The sequence below is a fragment of the Grammomys surdaster genome, unplaced genomic scaffold (genome assembly GCF_004785775.1).
Source record: "Grammomys surdaster isolate TR1022 unplaced genomic scaffold, NIH_TR_1.0 197, whole genome shotgun sequence".
NCBI lineage: Eukaryota > Metazoa > Chordata > Mammalia > Rodentia > Muridae > Grammomys > Grammomys surdaster.
The window spans coordinates 742,204-770,082 of NW_021604642.1; the positions used below are offsets into that span (position 1 = coordinate 742,204).

At 46.0% G+C, this 27,879-nt stretch overlaps 1 protein-coding gene across 6 annotated transcripts in view; it reads right to left on the reverse strand.

The window, feature by feature from the left end:
• Window positions 1–27,022, reverse strand: part of Dlg3 (discs large MAGUK scaffold protein 3) — a 52,223-nt gene extending 25,201 nt beyond the window's left edge. For 2 of the 6 annotated variants that reach the window (XM_028769984.1, XM_028769983.1), the window contains exons 1-10: window positions 26,319–27,022; window positions 23,454–23,507; window positions 23,148–23,198; window positions 22,623–22,747; window positions 22,260–22,429; window positions 21,825–21,961; window positions 21,371–21,515; window positions 20,599–20,758; window positions 18,936–19,092; window positions 18,409–18,511 (exon numbers count right to left, since the gene is read on the reverse strand). In XM_028769984.1, the coding sequence (XP_028625817.1) occupies window positions 18,409–18,511; window positions 18,936–19,092; window positions 20,599–20,758; window positions 21,371–21,515; window positions 21,825–21,961; window positions 22,260–22,429; window positions 22,623–22,747; window positions 23,148–23,198; window positions 23,454–23,507; window positions 26,319–26,675 (1,459 nt within the window). In that variant the 5' untranslated portion in view covers window positions 26,676–27,022. Of the gene's footprint in view, window positions 1–17,532; window positions 17,628–18,408; window positions 18,512–18,935; window positions 19,093–19,893; window positions 20,342–20,598; window positions 20,759–21,370; window positions 21,516–21,824; window positions 21,962–22,259; window positions 22,430–22,622; window positions 22,748–23,147; window positions 23,199–23,453; window positions 23,508–26,318 lie in introns of those variants that run through there. The other 4 variants (XM_028769985.1, XM_028769986.1, XM_028769987.1 and 1 more) reach the window with 4 other exon arrangements.
• Between the last annotated feature and the right edge of the window lie 857 nt (window positions 27,023–27,879).

Sequence of the window (27,879 nt, forward strand, 5' to 3'; positions counted from 1 at the left end):
CAGCACTCACATGGCAGCTCACAACTGTCCATAACTGCTGTTCCAGGAGAGTTGATGCTTTAGTTCCAGGGGTTAACTGTTGGGAGCAACTGAGATTGCTCACCACCATTTTAGGATGTTAATAACCCTCACTGGTCACCCAGTTATGAGATCCACAATGCTAGGGAGGGAACAGAGGCCCAGACAAGCCCTTTACAAGTAAGCTACATCCCAGACTGGTTAACATACTTTATATAGAACAAAGACGAAGTCATTCCAACAATAATGTATGTGGAATGGACTTAAGACAGTGACTCTTAATATTATTAAATATTTCCCCAAGACTAAAGCTTCACTTATAAAACAGCTAAATTCTAAGACTTCCCAAGATTTTTCCTTCCCATCCACTTACCAGTAGAACAGCCATTATTTGGATGGCATCTCTTAGGCCCAAGTCACTGCGTAGGAAGCTACTTGACTAGCCTTCCTTCTGAGAGGGCCCTACTTCAAATAGGCCACTTTCAAGAAGCACCACATATTCTAAAATCTCAAGTCTATTAAACTGCGCTTTATTCATTTTCCCATTCAGATAAACTCAACCATTTGTACTCCACAAAGATATCCACGATGAGTCATATTCTGCTTCCTCCTTCCCTTTTACCAATGCTAATCACACAGGGAGAAAGAAGCCAGAGGTGCACAAGTAGAAGCCAGTACAGAAAGAGGATTTCTCAGGGACTATAGTGTGCCTTAAGATCAGAATTCTGGGAAGCACCCCTACCCTGCCCCTGATACACTATATCATTAGCCACTGAATGGAGCAGAGCCCAGAAATCTGTCTTCAAAACGCATTAAGTAACCATGATGCCCCATCAAGTTGGAACCCGCTGGTCTGAACTTAAGAGAAGTCAGTTTGGTTTTGAGTAATGGCAAGGCAATGACCCTGCAAAAAGGTTCCAATGGAAGGCAGGGCAAGGATGGCATGCTCTCCCCCCACCCCCAAATTTGATAATACAATCCCAAATCCACAAAAACAACAACGAAAAAGAGGCCATTGCCCAACTGGGCAGTGGTGGCGCATGCCTTTAATCCCAGCACTTGGGAGGCGGAGGCAGGGGGATTTCTAAGGCCAGCTTGGTCTACAGAGTGAGTTCCAGGACAGCCAGAAATAGACAGAGAAACCCTGTCTCAAAAAACAAACAAACAAAAAACAAAAAGAGGCCATTGCCCAATGTGCCTGAGGTTTTCAAAAGCTCCAACTGTGGCATTTTTGAGCTTTCTGAGTTCCAACCCTGCTTTGTCTGTTACATATATGTGCTTCTTCACCTCCAATAAATGCCTTTTCTTTTTTTTTAAAATTTTTTTATTGGATGTTTTATTTACATTTCATATGTTGTCCCCTTACCCCATCCCCCCCCCACCCCGGAACCCCCCCCCCCCCCCCCCCTCCTCCTTCTTCTTTTTGGATTTAACCTCTATCTACCCCCCCCCACTCCCACCTCCCCACCCTCAAAATTCCCACCCTCTGGAGCGTCCAGCCTTCATGAGGTCAAGGTTCTCTTCTTCCACCTATGCCCAGCAGGGCCCTCCACTCTTACATATTCAGCTAAAGCCCTGGATCCCTCCCTAAGTGCTCCCAGGCTGGTGGTTTAGACCCTGGGAGCTGTGGTTGGTTGGTATTGTTGCTCTCCTCATGGGGCCACAAACCCTTTCAGCTCCTTCAGTCTTCACTCTAACTCCTCCATTGAGAACCCCATGATCAGTTCAATGGCTAGTTGTGAGCATCTGCCTCTGAATATGTCAGACTCTTGAAGACCTCTGAGGAGACATCCATATCAGGCCCTTATCGGCATGCACTTCCTGACTTCCACATCAGCATCTACCTTTGGTGATTGCATAAATGCCTTTTCAAATGCAAAAAACCCACAATAGTAACACATGAGTTATTTTTAAAAATTTGCAGTACTGGTGCTCAAACCCAGGACTTCATGCATGCTAGGCAGGCCTTCTACCACTGAGCCACAAGCCCAGAACCTGACTTCAAAAAAACTGTTTTCAGTTTCTAATTTAAAATTTTCTGTCTGGTTTCTTCCTTGCACTATTCGGAAACAATCACTGTTAGTATTCTTCATGTGTCTTTCCAGGCTTCCCTCCATACATATCCATGTACTCCCAGCTCAGACAGATTCATACACATCCTTGTTTTCCTTCTCTAATGTCATAGAAACCCATTCACATCAGCATACAAATAAAGACCACATACATATTAATGGCCACAGAATATTGCATATTAGAGAGGACATAATGTATCTTATTCAGTCATATCCTTCCTGGTCAATGTACATTTAAATCATTTGCTCATTGAGATGGGGCTCTTGCTATATAGCCAGGATAACCTAGTATTCACTTGCTGTATAGCCCAGGTGTGCACCAACACACACAGCCGATCTTTTTTTAATGTTCAATCAATGCTGCATTGTATAAGTATATGAATCTGTCTGAAGCATAGATTTCTAAATGTGAAAGTACAGAGTCAAATGCACAATCGATGCTCGCGCGAATCATCACAGAGCTGAGAGAGGACACAGTACAGTGGTAGCACACTTACCTGTCATGCTTGTGACCCTGTGCTTTATCTCAGCACCACAAAAAAAGCAAACTTTTCATTGTCACTACTATATGAAACCCCAACATTCTGAAACTTTCTGACTGTAAAAATAAAACGATATTTGGAAGCTTTCAGAAGCTTTTTGGTTTCTGTAGAAGTAGAGGCAAATTTTACTTTTGAGGACAGACTGATTTTTTTGTTTGGGAAACCTTTTGTTTGGGGACTAGACTTTAATGAGCCTTTCAGTCATGCAAAAGTAAAGTCAAGATTTTACTCTGGAACAGACAAGCACTTCCTGGCCTTTAGGTTAAGATGAAGTATGGAAAGGATAAGACAGAAAGGAGAGGTAATGTTCTCTGCACAGTAATGCAAAGGGCTGCTCTACTAGTGAGTGTAGCTGCTGGTACTCTGCATTAGGGTCCAGGTCACAGGCCTCCCTCTCCTCCTTTCGGGTCCTATTAAGTCCGTTTCAACTACTACCTATAAGATGGTCTACCTACCTTTGTAAGTACCTAGAACTAACTTTGACCATTCACTGTGCCTTCTCCTACCTTAAACCCAAGCCTTCCCTTCCTTACACTAAAATGTCCCCTTACTATGATGATACCCCACTTTTCTGTGCACAGCCAGTATGTTTCAAGTTCTGATCTTTCTTCTTGACCTCACTCCATCTCTTGCTTTCACAGCTATTGCTTTTCAGTTGATTTAACTTCTTGTTTTCTCTTCACTATTTTAGTTTTTAAAAGACTAGTGTCTGTTGCCCAGGCCTACTGAAAATCCAGGCCTCAAAAGATCCTCCAGCCTCAACCTCCTGAATAGCTGGAACTGCAAGTATGTGCTATGACATCAGTGTCATAATGTTTTATCTCTGCCCCCCAGCCATGACTTAGGTCACATTGCCTCTGCCATGACTTAGGTCACACTGTGTCATCTCTTTTCCTCCGGGCCACTGCTCTATTGTGGTAACTGGTCTTCAGATCCTTATTTGGTCACCATAAAACTTCAGTTTCTAGACTTCCCCATCCCATCCAAGTATGTACTATCACCGAAACTAAAGAATCTTATGTTAAATCTGAAGTAAACATTCAAGGACTGCTTCACCATTCCTGCATTTTATCTACCTGTTTCTCATTCCACAATTCTCTTGAACTCCCTGGTCTGGGACTTGAACACAGTTCATTCACATCTGTTATGCCCTGATCCTGCACTTATTTTCACTGCCTGAAGCCAAACATTCTTTGTGCCCTTCAACACCATTCCTTCATCACTAAGTTTTATCCATTCATGTACTTATTCAGGTACTTACCAAGTGCCTACTGCATACCAGTTACTGTGTTAGTTGTTGAGAATATACCAGTAATCGAAACAGTCTCTATAAATTGCAATCATATCAACAAGCAACTATTTAATTACAATTTCAATTACAATCATTAAAACTGCAGTGAATAAAATAGTAAGGGAGATTCAGACAGAATGACCCAATCTACCTGGGGAGATAGATCAACAAAGTTCTCCCTGGGAGGAGTGGCATTTAAGTCCATAAGAAAAAGAGAGGGGAGGAAAGAGAAGGAAGAAGAGAGGAAAGAGGAACAAGGAGAGAGAATATGAACTTTCTGACCTTGAGGTCCCATAAAATGCTGAGTAGGGAAGGCATGGCTGAATCCTACCTAGCTCATGTTCGGAATGAATCAACAGCTACCCAGAAAGCTCATCTGTTCTTATGGAAGTGCTGCTCTGATCTCAAACTCACACAGTTCTCATTTGCCATTGCTGAGCTGCCCCCAGAGCTTTAAGGAATCACCAATTGTGAAAAATTACAGAGCACTTGTGGAAATAAAGTTACAAGCTCCACAGAGAGGCACAGATTCTGATGAGTGTAAATTGTTTCAGCCTTCTAATGTTGCCTTTGGAGTAGGAACCTTTGGGACTGTGTGAATTACAAGCAACTATGGAAATGCTACAGCTCTTCATGTCTTCAAAATAAAAGGACAGAAGAGCTAAAGAAGTCAATCAAGATACCTATTAGCAAGCCAGACATGGTGGCACACATCTGTAATCCTAACACTCAGGAAGTCAACATACAGGATTGCCTCAATGTCAAGGCTAGCCTGGGCTACAAGTGAGTTCCAGGCCAGCCTGGGCTACAATGATACATGTCTCAAAACAATAGCAACAAGAAACCTCTAAGTACAGCATATATGAATTGCCAAAAAGTACATTTCTTGAAACCACAACTTGCCTCTATACAATTAAGAAAACTTGAGTTAGTTTCTCATTATGGGCCCACTACTTCAAGAATCCAACATCTCTAAAGCTGAACAATTGGGAAAGATTATTCTAATTATAACACTATGATTTTAAGAAAAATCAATGAGGTTCATGAGGAATCAGACCTAGGATGTCTCATTTAATTTAACACAATTTTAAAATCTACAAGTAACCTCAAACCCTTTGCATTTAAAAAAACTAAATATATAAATTGCAAAAAAAAAAAATCTTAAGGGTATGTAAGCCAGCAGAAGTGACAAATAGCTTCCATATGGACAAATATTGCTTAAGGAAAAATAATTCCAGCTCTACCCTTAGCACAATGACTCGAAATTATGACTAACCCTAAACAGAAACCTGTTCTGGTCCCTGAACTGTCACAATGTACTTCCTCAGCGACACACACTCAGCCAAGGCTCTAGAGAGCATCATGAAGGTTGCTGAGAATAAAACAGAAAACAAGTACGCTCGGTAAGCATGCTATAAAAATTCCAGTCTTCCCTACAGACTGTGTGCAGGTTTATTGTTGGTGTTGACAGTATTGATGTTGCTGTGTGTGTGTGTGTGTGTGTGTATGAGAGAGAGAGAGAGAGAGAGAGAGAGAGAGAGAGAGAGAGAGAGAGAGAGAGAGAGAAAATATCTGTCTGTCTTTCCCCAAGAAGTGAGGATGTAGGAAGAGCTGGTTGTTTGGGTGAAAGTGCTATGCTCACTAAAGGCTTTATTACACTCAGCAGCCACCTGGTCTGAAATGAGTACAAAAGGACCTTGCTTTCACATCCATCACTAGTCAGAGTTGGGAAAAGCTTCAAACAGGGCCTTCTCCCTACTTCAAAGGAAATTTCACATAGCATGCTCCAGTGAAAGATTACCAAGTGTTTAGCTTCCTTAACCCACAAGTCAAAGTATCTGGAAAGGTCACCCAAGGCAGGTCTTCTCTTGCACAAAGCCTGAGAATGAAGGCAGAATTCTACCTTTACTGTACTCTCAGTACCAAATAGACATTCTCAGAATAATCGTCTACACTTAATGGTGATGCTACCTCATAATGACCAAAATCCACACAACTTATGATGAAGCTTGCCAATCTAAGTTAATATAACCAATTTCTATATTTTACCAGGTCAACAATCCAGATTCAAATGCCCTTCACAGTAATACTCTCCCCAGAATCACAAACTCTCCAGCAATCTTTACTGCAGTATCATCTCAATCTCTTTTGGGTCAAATTTCTGTAAAAGGAGACCAGAGAAAAAGGGACCTAGAGAAAGACTCCTCTCCTCTAGTTTATAGTTGCTAAAATATCTGTGGTTGCTTTCAAGTAATCTCTTTGTAAAATAATCAGATAGTCCAAGGTAAACCATGACAAAAGAGAATAAGAAACTCCCAAATTCAAATTATGAGAGTATAAAATAAGTTTGCTTGTAGTAAAGGTAAGACTTCAAGTCAATGGCTTTACATGTGAAACAAAAACATTAAGTAACCATAAGAAAACACAGTTGAGTATTTATTTTCCCTCAAGATAGGATAGGACCTTCAACATTTCTCAATAGAGACCAAAACTTGAGAAACATGGAATGAAAGCTGATTTGTAATCTAAGCACATGGGGAGCTGAGGCAGGAGGATAGTTGAGTTCAAAGTCTGCCCAGTTTTCACAGCAATCTCCTGTCTCGAACAAAAAGGGCCAGGAGTGTAGCTCAGTAGTAAAGTGTTTGTCTAGCTTATGTGAGGCCTTGGGATTTGATTCTCACCAGTGAAATAATTAATAAACAACAAAAAAGCAAATTACAAAAGCCTTTGCAATATATCTAACAAAGAACTAATAATTTGCCTATATTAAACCTTCAATAGCTGAATGTACCACAACAAGGAATGGAGAAAGGTTATAAACAGGCACTTGGGGAGGCGTGCAAGAGATAATACCCACATGTGTGGCTGTGTGAATCCTATAAATCCTAGCATTCAGGAGACTGGGAAGGACAACAAGATTGAGGCCTACCTAGACTACATGAGGAATTTCACTTGTCTTAAAAAGACATAACTACAACCTCAGGACAACAACAACAACCAATAAACAGACACAAATGTTCAATTCTATTATGTACTTTTGTTTGTTCCATCCAGTGCTTGGGACCAGACCCAGGGCCTTATACATGATAGGGAAGTGACCTACCACTTTAACCTGAGCACTTGCTTTTGAGTCATTATCTAGCTATGTAGCTCAGGGCAGCTTTGCACCTCCTGAGTGCTAGGATGACAGGCTTGCTCCATCACACTTGGCTCAACTGTATTACAAACAAAAAATATCCATCAAATAGATTTGTTATGGATCAAATGAGTGGACGATCTTTAATAAAGTATACCAGGTACACATAGAGGCTAGGAAGTTAGAAAGAAAAACATTAGAGGGAAGGGAACGTGGAGAGACCTTAAAGCCAGGGATGGGGGGGATTATAAGACCCAAGTGATAGGAAAGTGGAAAGGGGACTGCCAGGGGTGAAAGAGGTGGTAGGAGAGGGGGTGGGAAGTGAGTAACCAACACTAAGGATTATGAAAAAGCCATAAGGAACCTACTATTTTATAAGCTTATTAAAATGTAATTTTAAAAAGAGTCAGAATGGAGGTATCCTACACTGCACAGGGAGATATTTCTCTCTGAAGCCCCAGGTTATTTTTTGTTTTGTACTCCTGCCTAGCAACTCACTACCTAGACCAGGATGGCCTCTAACTCAGAGACTTGCATACTTCTGCCTCTGAAGTGTTTATAGAAACTATCTTGATGTGTTTTGGTTGTTTGTCAACTGGACATAAGTTAGTCATTTGAGAGGTGGGAACCTCAATGGAGAAAATGCCTCCAAAAGACTGGCCTGCAGGCAAGCCTGTAGGGCATTTTCTGAATTAATGATTGATGCAGGAGGACCCAGCCAATTGTGGGTGGTGCTAGCCCTGGGCAGATGGTCCTGGAGTGTAAATGAAAGCAAACTGGTGGCTGAAGCAATGGCTCAGTGGCTAAGAGCACTGACTGCTCTCAGGTCCAATCCTCAGCCCACACTCCAGCATCTGGACAACCATCTGTGACTGCAGGACAAGGAACCTGCCTGATGCCCTCTTCTGCCCCTTTGGGGATTCTTACACAAAATATAAATATAAAAGAAAGGTGGTAGTGGTGACGGTGGCAGAAGCCTTTAATTCTAGCACTTGGAAGGCAGAAGCAGGCAGATCTCTGAGTTCAGGACCAGCCTGGTGTACAGAGTGAGTTCCAAGACAGCCAGGACTACACAGAGAAATCCAGTGTGTGTGTGTGTGTGTGTGTGTGTGTCTGTCTGTGTGTCTGGGTGTGTATACACACACACACTCACACACACATGAATGAAAGCAGGCAGAGCAAGCCAGTAACCTGTTTTCTCTCTGGCCTCCGATTCAAGTTCCTGCCACCAGGTTCCTGCACTGACTTCCCTTAGTGATAGAGTGTGATCTATGAGTTGTGAGATAAACCCTTTCTTCCTCATGTTGTGTTTAGCCATGGTCTTTATCACATAAGTAGAAACATAACTTAGAAGCCACAGATTATTAAAGAAAACCCCAGTGGCAGATGTGAGATAACACTCTACCCTGTAAAGTGTTGGTCAGAGGGGCCCCAGAGGCCCCCAAAGCAATACAGATTGTTGGCCTTGTTGATTCCCCACCAGAACTGGATGGTAAGATCCTACTGCTGAAGATCCCACATACTTTAGTCACAGGCCATGGAAAAATGAAGCTGGAGCTGAGTTGATAGCTCCCTCCTAGCTGGCTAGTTTTCATAGTGCTAGAAGGTGCTGCTACCTGGGCTGCTACCCAGAGGTTATCAACAGTCACAACCCAGCTGTGAACCCTGTAAGCTACAATAAGGACCAATTTGACAAGATGTACCAGTTAGTGAAATAATGCCATGAATACTGTGAGGTAGTTAACACTTTGTGAGTGGATGTGAGGCCCACTCCACATGGGGAATCCATGCTTAGTACTGTAAACCTGGTCAAGAGCTGGTGGCTGGAAAGATCACAGGCCCTATCTTTTTTTCCTGGATAAACACGTGTACAAACAGCCTTTGGAGCACTCATGTTTATGTCCTTAAGTCAGTGCTGATCTCAGCTTTCATCAGAAAAGCTTCTTACTGCATTGGCTGGTGGTTAATGAAGACTCATAACTGATAGAAGTGCGAGTGTTAAGAGACGTTAAAGTTCAGCCCTAAATGCAACAGCACCATAACCCACTTCCAAGGTAAATCAAGATGGGTTGAAAAGAATGGAAGAGCTGGGGCATGGAGAGGTATGCTGCAAAAGAGGCATGATCACGTCACGCCCAAACTCACTGCAACTCTGCTTCTCTACATAAGACTGGCACAAGATCGGGGAGACCAACAACTTTTCATCCTGGAAGGGGGAAGGGTTCATGAAGGCCCAGTCCCACAAGGAGCTATTGCCAATTAATGGTGGCTCAGGGAAGGGGTGTCACTTTCTTTAATGTTGTAGTGATTGATGATAAGTTGCCCATGCTCCAGTAAATAACCTCCCACCCATGTTCATGCAAGGAACTCTAATTAAACTCAGTGGGGGCTCACAAGCAAAAGGACATGAAAGGGTTCAGCAGGGGAGGGAAGGGGAGGGAAGGAGTGCTGGGAGGTGGTAAAGGTTGCGATTCATTCTGTGCATGTAGAAACTGCCAAAAGAATGAAAATAAATAAAATTACTCCACATTAGTGAGAATTTTTTTGGTGGGGGGACCTTATACTGCCAGCAGAGGTAAAAGCTAATTTGAAAAAAAAATGCATCAAAAGCATTAAACATGTTCATATCCTTTAAATTCCATTTGAAAGAACATATTCTCAGGAAATAATTATAGATTCAAAAAAACCTGTACAAGGATATTCATTAAGGCATTTTTAGAAGAACAAAATCTTGGGAAAAACCCCCTAAATATCCATAGCCACTAACAGAAGAATGGTTACCTGAATTATGGCACACACATAATATTATTATTCAAATAATATACAATGACCTAGGAAAATATTCATGATGTAGTTTAAAATAATGGAAAGGAATATAAAAACTGCCTCAATATAATAAGCTTTTTAAAGCAACAGACACATTGCATGATATATAAAATATAAATATATATGGTTTGAAAAGAAATATACAAAGATGTGCATGTACCAGTCAGTTGATTTTGAACTTTTTGACTTTGTATTTTCTAAATTTGCAATTATATGTAAATCTAATATTTTTATACCCAAGAATAAAACTTAAGGGATCTGAGTAAGCAGACACATTGAACAGACAAACAGTATACCAGGGCAAAGTCAAGGTGTACTTGCACTAGAAATTTCAGTCTGCACTGCTCCTAGCTTAGCAACCAGATGCAAACAAATCTACATGAACACATAACCGTTTATAACCCAGGCGTTTAGTGCCTTACTCAAATCTACATCCGCCATAGCCAGACTTTCCTGACCCACAATTCAGTAACCCTGTCCACTGAGAGATGGGAACAAGCTGCCCTGTCTAACTTTGCTGCTTACCACTTTCTTCTTTGGGGTAGTTATAAAACCTTAGAAAATCCAGTTTGGAATGTAACCCCACATTTACAAAATTCTTTCTCTTTTTTGAAATCCAAATCCTTAAAGTACATATTTATACAAAACATGTTATCTTCATAATTTTTTATCTAACAAAATATTTCATAACTCAATTTTGTCAAACAGAAAATTCAAAAAAAATCTCTGGGGCCTTTGCTTTTAAAGGAGCTATGAATTCAGTGAAAAGTGAACAGAAGCCTTTCTCAAGAGGATAAAAGCCTAGCTCAAGAAAGAGGGGAGGATGCTTTATTAAAGCAAAGCAATTATTAGTTCAAGACCGTGAGATTTAATAAGTACAAGCAAAAATTCATACATTGAATTAAAAACTCACTTTCACTTATCTAACATAGAATTTTAGCTTGAAAACAAATCAAAAACATTTTATCTAATCTCCCCATTTTAGACATTAGGAAACTGAGTCTAAGAGGCAAGAATTTTTATCCATTTAGAGAAAAATTCAGAAGTAGATCTCAGGAGCGTGGCTTCTCTAATATAGATAATATATGACCTCTATATCATATATGTAGGAGTCTAATGTCTATATATTGTGTTAATAGATATGTATGTGTGGATGTACATGTGTGTATGCATGTATCTTACACAAGAGTAGCAAAAAAAGTAGTTTCAATTTCAGTGACAGTGGCAGTCCCAAATTACTCTCCCTCTGTTCCTCTATTTAAAGCAACAGAATATTTACCTTGTTGTAGAATATACTCGTGTTGTTTTTTCTTTTTTAAAAAACATCAGTGTCAATATCAAGGTCAAGATTTCAAAACCTAACACAATAGACAGAAAAAGAAGCCCTCAAACTATAATTACATTAAGAAATAACCCATTCTTATTACTACATATCATTGTAATCGTTCCTCCTAGCAGGAAGATCTGATATTTTACAAACAGCAAAGCTCCTAAGATTTTGACTCATACCACCTAGCAAGGACAAGAAAGCACCTGTCTAACTAGGTTCAAAACACTGTGCCAAATTTCACTCCAATGTCCTTGGGCTACAGAGACACAGAATACAGAAAAGCCCAACACAAACACACATGCAGCTTCAGGGGACAAAACTCTAAGGAAGGAGAGCTTCGAATTCTCTTCTAAGTTTACAAAACTGGGTGGGCCTGAAAGGGTGTAGTCACTTTAAGAAGTCTGGCAGTGCCTCAAAAATGTTGTTACCTTCTGACCCACAGCGATTTTACTTCTAGGTGTAAATACAAGAGAGCTGAAAACATCTGTTCACAGGAAAACGTCTTCAGGAATGTTCGTAACAGCAGTATTCACAACAGTAAAAAGGTGAAAAGAACACAAATGCCCGTCAACCCAAGAACGGATAAACAAATGGGCTCTAACATAGACTGTGCTATTATCCCACCTGGAAACAGTGAGGAATAGACACATGTCACAACATGGCTGAACCTTGAAGAGGTTATACTAAGAGAAGCTGGGCACAAGAGGCCACATATTGCAAAGTTTACGTGAACTGCCTGCAAAACATTAGAAGATGCCTAGGGCTGTGGGGAGAGAAAGAGCCAGGGGGAAACAAGACAGACTACTAATGGATCAAGGCTTCTGGGAGTGATGAAAGCATTCTAAAATTGACTATAATAAAAATCCTGAAAATTGCAGAAAGAGCTGAAATATATCTTAAATGGACATGCTCATATTATGGCATGTGAATTATATCTCAATAACCTGATTCCAAAAAAGGTGGACCCTATTATTTTTTATCAGATCAGCGTTTCTAGTAAAGCATCTTCAGTAAAGCTTTAAACCCCTCCAGTACACTCAGCTAGTTACCCTCTGGTTCCTGCTACTCACTGCAGCAACAGCATGTCTGGCCCTATTTATTCTCCAGTTAATTTGTGAACAGGATGAGAACCAAATCAAAGCAAAATTGAACAACAAATAATAAGCCCTTAAAATATGCTCAACATTACTATCGGGAAATGCAAATCAAGACCACAAGGAGATACCACTTCACACCCAGCAGGATGGTGACAACCAAAAGGACTGACAAGTGTTCAGGAGGATGCCGAGATGGTGCAGGCCCAGTAGAAAGCAGCCTGGACAGTCCTCTAAGGGGAATGGTAATACATATCCAAGAAATATGTAAGCTTATGAAGCTTACGTCCACTGAAAGATTGCACATTGACATTCATGGAGTATTATTTATAACAGTTCAAAAACTACACACACACACACACACACACACACACACACAGAGAGAGAGAGAGAGAGAGAGAGAGAGATTATTTATTCATAAAAGGAAAAGAAGTACCACTACATGCTACAACACAAATTAACCTTGAATGTGTGCTAAGTGAAAGGAGCCAGTGTCAAAAGGCCACATACCATGTACTTTCACTCACATGAAAAACTCAGAATAAACAATAACATCATAAGATTCAGAAAGGGGATATGTGGTTGCCTAGGGCTGAGAAGGATAAGAAGTTTGGGGGTGATGGTTAAGCTATTAAACTCCATTTATCTGTAGCCTTGAATTAATTGTTGTCATAAAAATGAATAACAGGGTTGGGGTGTCACTCAGTGGCACACCCCTGCTTAGCACACATAAGGCCCCAGATACTATCCCCAGTACTCAAAAGGAATGACCCAACTCCAGTTGAAGAAATGAGAAATGCCTACTTACACCATTAATATTCTAAACCTGGTCACATTTTCTATTCAACTAAGCAAAGCAATTCCCCCCCCCAACAAAACCACACCCAGTGGGAACTCACTTTGCATCTATAGGAGAGACCCCCACATGTTTCCAGAAATCTCTTCCCCACTACTGCTTCTTTTGGTTCAGGACTGTATGATCATCAGGACTGAAAAACTGAGATAAACAAGGTGCGCTGGCACACACCTTTAATCCCACAAGCATTTGGGAAAGCAGAAGCAAGAAGGGCTAGGCGGCCAATCAGCATGATCTACACAGCAAGTTCCAGGCCAACCAAAGCCAGGAAATGAGACCTTATCTCAACAACTACAACAACAAAAACACACAAACATAAACAAAAAAGAAAAAAAGTACAGCCAGGCAGTGGTGGTACACACCTTTAGTCCCAGCATGGGGAGGCAGAGGCAGGAGAATCTCTGTAAATTTGAAGCTAGCCTGGTTTACAGTAGAGGCCTAGGACAGTCAGGATTACAGAGAAACCCTGTTTGGGAACCCCCCCCCCCACCAAGTACGTAGAAGGCCAGAGATTAAATGGCAGCCAACTCCTACTTGTACAGGGGAGATACATTAGGAAACAAGTATCTTAAACCTATCACTCTCCCAAAGCTTATCCCTCTTTGTCTATTAAGAAGAGATAGAGAAAATCCCCCATTCCTCCCCTTACTCGAGCCCTAGGTCTTTTGCTTCCATTAATTTGCCACTCATGGCCAATTTATGTAAATGAAATCATGCAATATGTCTGGTTGCTTTTTGTTTGTGTTGTTCTAGTTTGGTTTTTAAGACAGGGTCTCACTATATAGCCCTGGCTGTTCTAGAACTCACTATGTAAACCGAGCCTGGAACCCCAAGATCTGCCTGCCTCTGGAATGTTGGTGGGATTAAAGGTGTGCCTGGCTTTCTTTAAAAAAATGTTTTCAAGGTTAAGCCATATTGTGACAACCAGTTCTTTATTCTGTTTTCTGGTAGATCAAAAATCTCGGTGTAAATTAGAGTGTGTTCTGTTTACTCATTCTAGGCTCTATGGACAATTAGGTTCTTTCCGCCTTCTCACTCTGAGGATTCATCTTTATCCTAGTCTTAGCCCTGCTTTAGGAATTCAGGAATTTCACATTTTTCTTTGCCTTGATGCAGTTTAATCTCTGCTCTCATGAAAGATCATATTGATAAGGTAGCAATGTTTACATCCTTCATTCCTAAATAAGGGGAAATATTGTAAAGAAAAAAAAAACTCTTTGGAACTTTCATATCATTTCTGCTAGCTCTTCCAAGGCTTATGTGAAGGGGTTTCTGTGGTGAGACCATTAGGCACCTTAAAATGGAAAAAGAATTCTCTCACTTAGCACACTTCTACCCTATGTGGATTTACATTCCAGTAAAAAACAAGACAAAACTTCACAAAGGATCAGTCCTCAGTTGGGCTACTTAAAGTGATCCATTTCTGGCTCAATTATTGATTTAGAGATCAGGTTGGTACTCTAAAAACAAACGGTCTTTCCACAAAAACACTAGCTCAGTTTATAAGCAGAGACTGGCTCAGGGGACTAGGGGGAAAGTGTAGGAGAGCTCAAAGTGTTGTAATGCTAAGCCCATCTTTACCTTGCTGCTGCAGTTCCATAGGCCAGTGAGAAATAATACCCATTTCAAAGTAGTTTGGAAGAATGCCTCTGCCTTGTGCCAGTTTCTATTTTAATGAGACTTTTAGCTAACAGGTAGGATTTTGGTATCCACAACAGTTTGGAGCAATTAGAACGGAAGCTATTAAATATCTTTCACTGTGATAGCTTGTTATTTAGCACTTCTATTTCTTCTTAATATATCCAAAACTTCATCATGAAAACACTGTAATGCACCCATGCTAAGCACAATATCAAAGCTCAAATAGAAAGACCAGTTCCTATACCTCATTAATCCACACTAAGCAAGCCACATATACCAAAAATGTCTTGTTAGGAGCATTTCTACGTTGCCACCCAGCCCACCTCCCCGCCACATACACACACCCATGCTCAAGGGAGATACACTAGGAAGCAGCTGCCTTAAGCCTATCACCTTCCCAATGCATGTTCCTCCTTATGTATTCCAAGGAGATGCAGGATCATGAAAATGTTCTAAATTTATCTGTGGCAACACAGGCACAACTCTGTGTCACTGAACTATAGACCTACATGTGGGAAGTGAATGCTATTATGACTTATATCTCATTTAAAACATTTTAAAAGGCAGAAAAAATGTTCTTATCCTGACTGTTCTAATTAGTCAAAGCTATTTTTAAGTTCTCATGATAAATAGGATTAGTCAAAGGGTGCACTGGAATGGTGCCTCTGAAGTCCCCTTCCATCCATTGCTTTCTTTCCCACATTCCCTCCCTAGCCCCCTATCTGTTATTTCTCCAATCCCTTTCTGGTTATCCTTCCACTCTGACCTAGTCTTAGGTCGCAGTTGTTACAAGCACTGTATTTAAATTAAATGGTTTGCTGATCCTCAGCAACTTTCCCTGTGTGACTTCAGGCCAGTTGAGTTCTAGCTCTCCTGTGGTTGTTCCAGTCTGCACAGCAGGGATGCACAGTGTGATCTGACCTCCTCCAGTGCTCACATTCTATGAGAAAATCCAAATAATGAACGGTTGCTTAGCCAACAACATGAGAAGTCTCTGCCACTTTTGCCAACAGATGAACATATTTGGATTATTCAACCTTGAAAACAGGCACCAGGATGCAATCCTCCAAGGAGCCATATTTAATGTATTTTTACAATTATCAACATGTCATCCTTACTCTTAAATACAAGGATTTAATTTATGAAAAGTATAGATTCAATGCAGAATGTTTGATGGCCTATCTAGACCAGTACCAAAAGGTTCCATTTTCAAATGAAGAAAAAACTTATTAGGGCTCTGTTGGATTGAGCAAACCAAAGAAAAAATAAGACTGGGGCAGCATTGCTTAGTGGTGCTTCACCTAATACCTAAAGGAGGGCCTTGAGCAGTAAGTGGTAGAAAGACCTGACACAGATAGCATCTCAGTCTGCATCGTAAACTCTCAAAACTACACTGAGAGAGTAGCAGACACTGCAGGAATGACTTTAGCCACTCATAGCTTTTTATGCAGACCAGTTGCATTCCCCAAACCAAAGTCATAGAAATATTTAGTCACCAGTTTCCAGCATACTGCCACCAGGCAAATTCACAGTATTGTTTCCATGTACCCAGCATCAGAGAGAATAACCATTTTCTCTTACACACACACACACACACACACACACACAGAGAGAGAGAGAGAGAGAGAGAGAGAGAGAGCGCGCAGGGGGGGGAGGCAGGGAAGCAGACAGGCAGGCAGGCCAGCAGACAGGCAGGCAGGCCATGAGAAGCCATTTCCTTTGCAGAATCTACTCTCAAATTGAGGGCAAAAAAAATGATAAATATTAGTTGCTAAGAAAAATCCAATAGCGAACCCTCTCTTCAGAAGCAAACATCATAAGCCTGATTCATAAAAAAACAATATCCCTAAGGAGCATTCTCTGTCAGGAAGCTGAACGCCAAACATGGAGAGAAATGATTCGAAGTGTCCATTTGCATCTCTCTTTCCAATTATCTTAGACCAACAAGCTCTCCTATTAGTTAACCTGCCTGCACTCCTGTCTCCCATCAAGCCTGGTAGAAAGGGTGACAGGGCCCTTTCTCTTAGGGCTCGGAGGGCACCGAACTAGCGTGGGGGAGGGGCGAGAAGGACAAAGGTGGTCGCTTTTGAGTCGTCTTAGCTTTGTCACAGGGATCCTAGCTTCTCCTGTTCTTCTAGCACAACTGGAGCACCTGCCAGCACCAGGTTCCTCCTCCACAGGGCTTACAGGCCTGCAGGGCCTGGGTGTCCAAGGAACCCAGGCACTGCAGCCCTAAGGGGACAAAGGCCAGGATTACAAGAGGGAGGAGAGGCGAAAGACGTCTGGTAAAGAATGAAAGCCTTGAGAAGACTGGGGACGCAAGAATCCTAAACTAATTGCTGGAGTTCCTAGGGTTAGGGGGAGAAACGAGCATGGGGGAAAGAGGAAGATTTACAAAATTCCTCTGAGGGATCGAGGGCAGCTGGGGACGCAGCAGGAAGGAGGCTGTGGGCTGCACTGAGGCTTTGGGACGAAAAGGGGCAACAGTTGATGGGTGAGAAGAAGTGATGGCACGGAGGTGAAAGCCAGACAAGGTTCAGTGGGCGAAGAGCCCCTCGCAGCGCAGTTGAGGAAGCCAAGGTGGCAGGGAAGGGGCCTCGGGGTGCACAGCGCAGGCTTTCGGGGGAGAGGACAGAGATGGGGCGCAATGTTGGAAAAGAGGCTGAGAACAGTAGAGAGACTGGGGGGACTGCGAGGGGGCCTGGCTATCATTCGTCCCACCTCACCTGGCGCCCAGTCGGAGTCCAGGTCTAGTGTCGAGAAAGCGCCGGCTCCGGCCGGTCCCTCTGTCCCGCGCAGGAGACCACGGACACAAAGCGGGGCGCGCGGGAGGAGGGGAGAAGGGGAGGAGGGGGAGGGGATAGAGGAGGAGACGCCAGAGGCGCGAGGGGAGGAGGGGCGCCCGTCGCCCTCCGCCTGGGTCAGGGGGCGGGGCGAGCGGCTGGAGGCCGTGCTCGGCGCACCAATGGTTGTCCAGCTGGCTGGCAGGCTGGGGCGCGCCTTCCTACAGTTCACCTCCTCACCTGGGCCTCCGCTGGCCCCGGCCTATCAAACGCCCTTGTTTGCATAACCGGCTCCGCCCACTCGCCCCTGCGGAGGGCCTACTAGCTGAGAATACAAAGATCACATATGGGTGTGATTCTATTCCTGAATCCCCCATCCCAGGGCTTAGTATCACCTTATTTTGATGAAGGTAAATAAGTGGGACCTCCAAGATCTCTTAGGAGGTAGGGTTCCTCACTCTCTGAAGTTCTTCTCACCGAGTTACTCTTTCCCAGGGCACACAATTCCCAGTGACCGTCTCTGAGCCCTCATTCTCCCTGTCTTTTCCATTTGCCCTAAAATCTCTTGGTGGTGTTTCTCGTGGGCTGCTGCCCGCTACAGGCTTCCTGCAGTACTGCATTCGTCGTCTGCAGGATCTTAGCAGTACTGCCTTGATTGATACTCCCAAACCACCATAGCTACCACACTGTCTAGAGTGAAAAGGAAATAAGAGGTAACTGAACTAGAATACCGCGGACCTGGTCAAATGGCTTTGTTACCTACGGTGGGATAAACCAATGCTATACGTTGAAACTCATCATCTCTCTCCCTTCTCTTACCTTCAGGTCTATACTGGGCCACAATGGTGACTGATTGGCCAGCCCGTTTCAGAGCAGCTGCTGCCTGCTCATGGGTAGCATTCCTCAGGTTGACTCCATTTACCTGTCCAAAGAGAGGAGCCGTGAGCTACCTCAAAGGCAAGAGAGAGAGAGTTGTCCTCCCCCCCATAACAGTTATAAAGAGGATGTACAACCTATCTCTCAGCTTGTTTGGTATTGGTTTTCCACAAATTCCATCCTGTCCCCACAAATTAGTCTTAAAGGATACAATACCTCTGGTGTAATAATTATTTTTTGTGGCAGTCAAATGCCAATCACAGTTAAGCTCTAGAGACATTCATTTCTTCCCCAAGCATAAGTCTAGTCTTATTCTCTTTTCCCTAATTAAAGATATTTATAAAAACAATTTACATGTCCGTCAGTTCTCAGCCCTTCCCTCATCCCAAGAAACACTTCTTGGTGGACACAGAGACTCCTCTCTTTCAGCCTGGCACAACACCCATCCTCCCACCCCAACTTTGTCTCACCGATAAGATCCGGTCTCCCCTTCGCAACTCCCCACTTAGGTCTGCTGGGCCTCCTGCCAGGATGAAGGAAACAAAAATGCCTTCTCCATCCTCTCCTCCTACAATGTTGAAGCCCAGGCCTGTAGAACCTTTGTGCAGGATGATCTTGCGGGGCTCTCTGGAGAGAAAGGAAAAAAGATATGACAAGGGAGGTCAGGTCAGGACAAAGGATGACAGGAAGTGTTGATTCTATGAGGACCAGCCCATCACAAGATCCATACTTGCTGTAGGAAGTAAATACTTGGACTTCCATATGTGCTTCCCCTTTGTCTCCTGAAACCTGCTTGGCTGCTCTTTTATGCCAGGTGCCAAGTTTCAGTTCCTTGTCCCTCCTTCCTAAAGTCTCCTAGTCAATTTCCCAATGGGCATTCCTCAGCACTCTCCGGTCCACAAAACATCATCCAGAACTCTAGAGCCCAAACTTCACAGCTCACTCACTCCTTTTCTTCCCTGAGTCTTCTGTTCTAGTATGCTCCGTGAAAGGCCCTGGACTGAAGGAGAAAGCTGTTAAGGGGCAGTGGAGTCGCCCTGGATTAATCTCCCTAACCATCCAAAAGATACTTTCATTACACCCACTGCTGGGAAGTTTTGAAGTTCCACCCTTCAACTATATGACCCTTTCTACCTTTCCCCAAAATGGCAGCCGCCACTGACCAATGATGTGGAAGAAAAATAGATGAGGAAATCCACGTCCCAAAATAGGTTAAACTGAGGAGAGGATATATATATATATATATCTCCACCAGATGAGCAGAATTATCTGCACACAGGTATCCATATAATTCGCCCAACTCCCCAGCACACTGTCCCATCCAGCCATCTTCATTTGTTACAAGCATCTTTCCTGAGAGGAAGCCCAGGTCTTAATTGAACCTCTTCCTTTCTTGAAATTCCGAGTCTTGGGTTCGAGGCTCCCTACCTGGCATCCCCTCCAGGCCGCAGCGAGCGGAGCGGCCAGGCCCACCTCTGCGAAGCCCTCCTCCAGGCTGAAGCCGAGGCCGAGCCCAAACCCAGGGCCAAGCTTGAGCCTGAGAACTTGCGAGCCCTCTCCATGGCTCCCCTGGTTCTCCCCGGCTCAGCCTACCCTTCTGTCTCCACCGCAGCTGGCCCAGCAGCCACCTAGGCCCCACCCTGCAAACCTGTCCCCCTGCAACCCCGGCCGGCCTGACCAGTTCAACGGCCCCGGGCCGCCGCCACCACCGTGGGGTGGAACCCTTCCTCCCGCGGTCCCGGGTTGGCCTGGCGGCCTCTCTGACTCCGGCCAACCCCGTCGGCTAAAAGGCCTTCTTCGGAGACTATGGATGGCTGCCGAAGAGAGGATTGCTACTGTCGCGGGGCAGGAAACCCCCTCCCTTGCCCCCACTTCCTCAGCCCCCTAAACGCTTCACCCCACCCCGGATCTGCATTTTCTGATTTGGGCCACTCGCTTGGCACTCCCCCTGACGGCAGTAGTCGTTCTTGCAGCCACCTCTGTTTTCTTTCTAAAGTCCGAAGGCCTCATAGAGATCTTACTGCTGGGAATGATGAGGGCCTTGCCCTTTTTGTCATACTACAAAAAAGCCTCTAACCGGCCAGAAAACTTATTCTCACTCCCTCTAGGTCGAAAGAACGGGAATGTCTTTACCTGGTAAAGTCTTCCTCAGCCAGCATGTGTCTGGGAATAGGAGAGTAACGAGTAGGGGGCACCTGAGGAGGAGCAGGGTAGGTGACCTTGCTCTCCACTGCGCCAAGATAACCCAGGCTGGAATTATGGCTTATGTGATTGTCAGCCAAGGCAGTGAAAGCTGAGGTGGAAAGAGAGAAAGAGAGAGAGAGAGAGAGAGGAGTCTAGAGATGTCCACTATGGAATTTTCCCCAAACCCCACCCAGGATTTTTCCTTACATCCTACCTCAGATGCAAAAAGGACCGAGGAATGCTGATTCCACTGCTCTGTGCTTTTACCCATTACCCACCCTCAGCCCAGGGTTCCTCCTCCACTGTCCCTTTCTAAACCCAGAGCTTATTCCTGTGAGTCTTAGAAAGAGCTGAAGTCAAAGCATCTACAAAGAAAGGCATGAATAGAAGTGTGACTAATAACAATCCCTTACATCTCTGTAGCCTAATAGTTTTTCCAAGGCCTTTCTCATCCATGATCTCATTCGATCCTTACACCAGTCCTATGAGGAAGGCAATACACACACACACACACACACACACACACACACACCATTAGCTTATTTGAGCTAAAGAGGAAACTAAAGGTGTGAAAAGGGCTTGCCCAAGGGCACCCAACTTGCCAGCATAAGGCTGGAACCTGAACTCAGTTATGACAATACCATCTATACTAGTTCTTTCTGAACAAAGGGCACAGACACCATCCCTGCTGAAATCAAGAGAAAGACCAATGGGTACGTACTGCTGGCATAGTCAGGGGGAGCATACATGTCGTTGAGGTGGATGCTGCCTGGCTTGGCCACCTTCAGATAGACCATGTCTGATGTGTTCTTGAGTGAGGCCACAGCTTCCTCATGCCTCACATCCTGCAGATTGGTGTTGTTCACCTAGAAGAGGAGACACCCTAGGTTGGGTCTTAGAAGGGAAAACCTCTCCAGGGCGCTCAAAGGAGCGTTTTTTTTTTTTTCAGTATACTAACAGGTCCAAGTAGGGTAGGGTTAAAGGGATACAAGAGTGGCTGGCCCCATCATGGAAAAAACTAGGGCCTTGTTAGCTGAGTAAACACAACTCAGGTGATAGTCTTGAAATTTGCCAAAATGCCTCATCCTCTACTGAGGTTTAGATGGAGTGACAGGGATGCCAGAGCTGTTCCTCCCTACCCTACTATTTGGGCATCCCCTTGAAGGCTATCTCACCGCAAGCAGCCGGTCCCCAATCTGTAGGCGTCCATCCTTCTGAGCAGCTCCTCCTTCAATGATCTTGGTGATATAGATGCTGTTGTCTCCTGGGATGTGCTGGTTGCCAATGCCCCCAGCAATGCTGAAACCCAGGCCTAGATGGCAGCCAGCAGGAAGTGGGAGAGAGCCACAAGGAGAAGTTAGCATGTTTCATCCATTTCGAAGCCAATTCCTTCCCTCTGTCCCCTCCAAAAGCTCCTTTCCCACCAGGCAAACACCAGCCTACCATCCCAAGGTCAGTAAGGATTGAAACTTGAGATCAAGAAAGAAGGCTATGATCTGGGACTTTAGTATTCATGCTAGGAGAAAAGCCACTCCCATTCACCCATGGGGCAGCCATGAACTAGGGGCTGGGGATGTGATGCAAGTGCATAGGAATCAAGAAGGCCGCACCTTTTGGCCCTTTGAGAAGGTTGACCTCCATGATAGTCTCAGGTGGGGGCTGTCGCCTCCGCACCACCAACCGCACCACAGGGCCTGCCTCCTTCAGTGCCTCCACGGCCCGGCTGTGCACCACCTCCGACACGTCCACCTCATTCACCCGTAGCACACAGTCATTCACCCTGTGGGGAAAGCCCAAGAGGCATGACACTGTGCTGCCACCCCTCTACTATGTCTCCTGTATCCTCCCTCTCCTCGTCTCTCCCTTCCTCCTTTCCCTCTCCTTCTCCGATATAATGGAAGGGTCATCCTGCCCTTGTCCCTCATCTCCATCCTGTCCCTTCCACCCACAGCCCTGCTTCCAGGCCATCTCACCCCAGCCTCCCATCCATGGCAGCTGCTCCACCAGGAATGATCTTGGTAATAAAGATGCCAGGGTCATCAGGGACATGAGGGTTGTCGATGCCACCTGCGATACTGAAGCCCAGGCCAGAGTTGCCCTGAGGAGGAGGTGGAAGGGCACAGTCATTTCATTTTGAGAGCACACAGGAGGGTTCTTGGCTCTCTATGTCCCTCCATCTCCCAGAGTAGGGTCCCCAGGTCCCATGGTAAGGGTGGGACACATTCATCAGATAGCTAACAGTTTCTCAGTCTACGTTGACCATTTTGGTGGGGAGGCCTCAGCAAACCACCTCCACCCCAAGTTTCCAGGCCTCAGACAACAAGATCGATATTTGTGAGTTGCTTGATAGCTGCGGTGATGTGGCTTTTGAGGGCCCTATTTCCTCATACTCTCAATATGGGCTCCCCCATGAGTCTTGAAATGCTGCTCATGGCCCTCCCCTTTCCTGGATGTTGCCTTTGCCTCCTGTTTCCCAATCTCCCTACTGGAAAACTTACCCGCTCCAGTACTATCTCCTCATACTTGAACATGCCATCACTGCCATTCACCTAAAAGAAGACAGAAGCACTTCCTTCAGTGTCTCCTGCCCTCCCAGACATCTGCCCTCTAGTCAGTTTGCTTCCTTCCCCACTCCCACAAAGATCCCAAGCACACCACAAGGCATCTCTAGACCACAGATGGGGACAGGCTGACCCCAAGCGAGCACACCCCTCCCCTTGTGTCCAACCATATCAGTCCAAAACCAGCTGCTTGTTTAGCCCAGATCAATTGTCTGAGACTGAGCCAACCAGTGGTGCACTCACCGATAGGCTGGGCTCCAGGGCCTCGGGGTTCACTAGGAGGGGTGCAGGGCTGGCCTAAGGGGGATGGCAGAGATGGAGCATGGTGGGCATACCGTACCACACCAACATCCTTAGGAAGCCTGGTGAGGAAACCTCTCCATTTCTGAACAACAGCTCCCCCTGACTTTGGGATCATAGACTCCCACAGTGTCAGATATGGAAAGACAATAGACACCACTTTCACATGACAGTTGAGGACACTAAGGCCCAGAGTGGTTATGAGGTGTGCCTAAGAGCACACTAGGAGTTAGGACATAGAACTTGCATCTCCAGGTACTCTTTGGGTTACAGGAAGCTTCAAGGCCAGTGGTAATTTGGCTGATCATCCCTTCCCCACGTTATTCTCATCAGTTATTCCCTGGAAGCCCTATTTTTACACCTCCTTCAAAGGTTCCAGAAATCCAAGTTCTCAAATGGACGGGAGTAAAAATCCGAACCCATTTAAAAATGGGTTCCCACGTTTTATTTGAACCCTTTCTGTGTTCCAGAAGAAAGGGTCAGGGTGGGAATTGGCCAGGAGTCTGAGGACAAATCAGGGTAGGACAGGACTAGGGTAGACAAAATTTCCCATGACAGAGAACCTGAAGACCCATAGACAATAGCAGCAGAATATGTGATCTTTAGCACACAGCAGCCATGGGAAGACAGGCCAGTGAGGGGGTCCAAAAAAAAAAAACACAGGTTGTTTTGTTTTTAGCAACAAATAGACATTGCCTTCCAGACAAGACATACTTGTAGCCATTGTACATTGTCTCTCTCACCAGGTGTCCCAGCACTGATCCAAATTTCTCTGACTGTATTATACCTTTCTTAAGTTTTGGCCCCAGAAGAGAGCCGCTGGAAATCCAGGGTGAAGGCTCTTCTAACCACGACTGCTCTGCCTCCCCCTTCCCACCTTCATCCTCCGCAGCACTGGCTTCAAGAGTGCTGACTAGCCATGCCTCCCTTAGCTCTTCCTTCATGTTCTGTGGTCTTAAGGAGTCAGTGGGTAGGACTCCAGCTGCAGCCCCACCCTGGTCCCAGGAGGAAAACTTACTGGTTCTTCAGAGACCCCCCCCAAACCAACACAGCCGACTGAAGTGCAATACAACCAACACAGAGCAGAAGAGAGTCCATGCCGCTCTTTCGTGTACCTAGTGTACCATGTGTGTTCCACATGTGATAAGCCATGCCTCAAGCCTAGTTCAGATGGTACCTGGAGGTTTCAGCTCCCAGTAGTACACCCTCTAGCTCTGGTCCCACGTCCACTTGGGGACCTTGCCTCTAGGGTCCACCCAAAGACCAGACTGGGTAAAGATAGGGTACCCAACAGGCCCAGCCCTGGAATTGGCACCTATTTCTCACTGGGCAGGCCAAGCATGAGAGTGTATTTGTAAGGGAGGGGCAAAGAAGAGGGGACTCACTGGAGAGGGCAAGGAACCAAGGCTAGGGACACAGGAAGAGGTGTAGACAGACAGAAATACAGAATGGAAGATTCCTATCTCCAAGAAGCCCCCTCTTTTGCTTCTTGATAAAAGCACATCCTATTCTCTGAAGAAGACAGGGGTAGCTAGAACGGTCACCAGCTTGGGGCAGTCAGCACCTGCCATAGAGAGCAAAGCCTCTCCTCCTCTCTTTCCACTCTGGGGGCTGCAGAATTGAAGAACTAGACAGGCCCTCCGCCATGCGTGCCAGAGCCCTGGCTCTGCTGGCCCAGCCTCCATTTTGCTGCTTCTCCCACAGACGCTCCTTCCATTTTCTAAGCTGGCAGTTCAGGCTGGGAGTGGAAGCCGGAGTTGTGCCCAGCACCCAGGGGCTCCCAAGCTGTGCCAAATCAGAGCTGGGGAGCTAAGCTTTCTCACATCTGTGGGTACCCATTCAGGGCAGACCCTGCATTAGGGCAGCTACCCTTCACCTGGTTCCAGGCAATGTGCCTGCTTTGGAGCAAGAAGGCTTGTTTAACACCCCCTGCCCCCCACCCCCCGCAGCACACACACTTCAGAGCAGCCTGGACAAAAGAGTCTGTCCTTCTCAGCAGCCTCTCAGCCTTGCTTGGGACGTGTCTCGCCCCCCCCCCACGCCTGTCAAGTGCTTCTCATCAGGGACAACACACACACACACACACACACACACACACACACACGTGTACACTCTCGCAGCCACAGCAGCCACATGCTTATACACATATACATGGAGACACCCTCAGGCAAACACAGCAATCCCTGCAGCCTCATCTACAGAGACATCTCCACATTCAGAGAGACATTCACATACCCATGTGCACGTTCACACACAAAGGGACTGGGATGGAGAAGGACTCATGGTATGGAGGGATGCAGCTCAGCCATCTGGGCACATGGGCTCTGCTACATACATTCACACAAGCTCCTTTCACACACCCCAACATACATACAAACACATATGTCCCCCCCCCCACGCAGAGCACCATGCCCCCTCCTCCCCTCCTATGGAGACACACACCACATACAACCCCCGCAGAACCTCCCGCCCCCTGCCAGACACAGAGACACTGCCACCCCCCACACGGCACTGAGACAAACCCAAATCCCCCACACTAGAAAATGTGCCCCTCCGCCATACCATCACCCCCTGATACAAACAGCTCCTCCCAATCCCCTCCAAATGGAGACCCCCCAAACAGACACACATAGAAGAAGCATGTATTTTCAACAATCTCTCTTTGGTCAGCTGCAGTGCTAAAAGGCTCAAATCCACAGACTTGGAGCCCCAGCAACCTCTACTGCTCCCCAGACTTCCTAGACCCCAATCCCTAGTCCTTTGGGTTGTCCCACCAGCCTCCCCTCCTCCTCATCAGCCGGTCCTTACCTGCTCATACCAGTCCCGGTTGGTACAGGTGCACTCGGGCCACCAGCCGGGGCCACTGCCGTTGAGTTTTGGGGTGCTCTTGCCAGGGACTGGCTTAGGGGGCACTGGCCCTACATCTCGGCCTGTGGGGATGAGCTTGGCCTTGGTGCGAGGGGTGGGGGTAGCCCCTGCCTGGGAAGGCAGGGTCTGCGAGCTATAGCCTCCATAACCAGAGCTAGCCCCATTGCCCCCACTTGGCCCATAGGGGTCCGGCACCTGCCAGTCCCCGTAGCCAGGAGGCTCAAGACGCCTCAGGGCGGCCAGGCGGGTCACCTCATAGCACTCGGGGCACTTACAGCAGTGCTGGTGCTTGTGCATGGCACTGCCCCCCGCGGCTCGGACCCCCCAGCCCACGCCAGTTTCCACGCCGGCGCCGCTGCCGCCGCCGGGCTCCCTAGCACACTCGCACTGCTCAGACCAAGAAGGGGGGGGCACCCGTGGGGGTGCCCGGGCCGAGCGGGGCCTGGGGCCGGGCGGGCGTCCCGGGGCGTCTGCCCCCACGCTGCCCCGCACCCATGGCTCCCCCTCCAGCACTGGCGGCTCCGTGTCGCCCGTTGTGGCTTCTGGGCCGAGGCCCAGCGGCAAAGAAGAATCGGGCGCCCAGGCAAAGGCTAGGTGCGGCGAGAACCTCTTCTGCTCAGGTCCCCAGGATGGATCTGAGTGGAGTCAAGAGCATCTCTCCCTGACTCCCTTCTCAATTGATTCCAGCCAATCAGAGAGCAGAGTCAGGCAGCGGCAGCAGCAGCAGCAGGAATGCTAAACAGCGGCTCCTTAAAGGAACAGAAGCAGAGGCGCCCCCCGGGCTCAGATATATCTTCCCTATTCTCTGGGGTTACTGGCGACCCTAGTCTAGGTTGCTGAGATTTGGTCCACTGGAGAGCTGAAGAGTATGATCCTGTGATCCTGTGTCCCGGTGTTGCCAATTTCAGACTGTCCTCTGCCCACTCCACCCCGCCCCACTTGCAAGAGGGAGTTGCAGTGAGATGCTCAATGGGTCCCTAAGCTTGCTCCAAGGCTAGGGCCACCAGAAGTAAAGGCAGCAACAGAACCGACCAAAGGGGCATCTGGGCAAGGTGCAAGAAGTGCTGCCGCCTGCAGGGGACCAAGGAAAAGGGCAGCATCCTGGTCTGTCAGCGGATTCTGATCAGGACCATTGTTCTCTCATTCCCTAGGCCCTGAAATGACTATCTCTCACAGTCGACCTTTCTTACATCACCAGTGAGAGACTTAATCTCAGAACCGGCAATGAGAGAAAAGTACCTGTCCCTGCCCCTGACACTTCTGTCTCCACTCCATGATTATATTAGGGAAAAGAGGCTTGAAATGTTAAGAAGAAAGGGAGTTAGGGTACAAGGAAGTGGTAAGAAAAGATCTGAAGTGAGAGAAGCCAATTCTGTACAGCACTCAGGAATACCTATTGAAGGAGATATCCTTGGCTTCTCCTGGTTCACGCTGTTGGACGGTTGGGAAAGGACAATTATAAGACAGAATCCTTTTTTTTTTTTTTTTTTTTTTTTGGAGA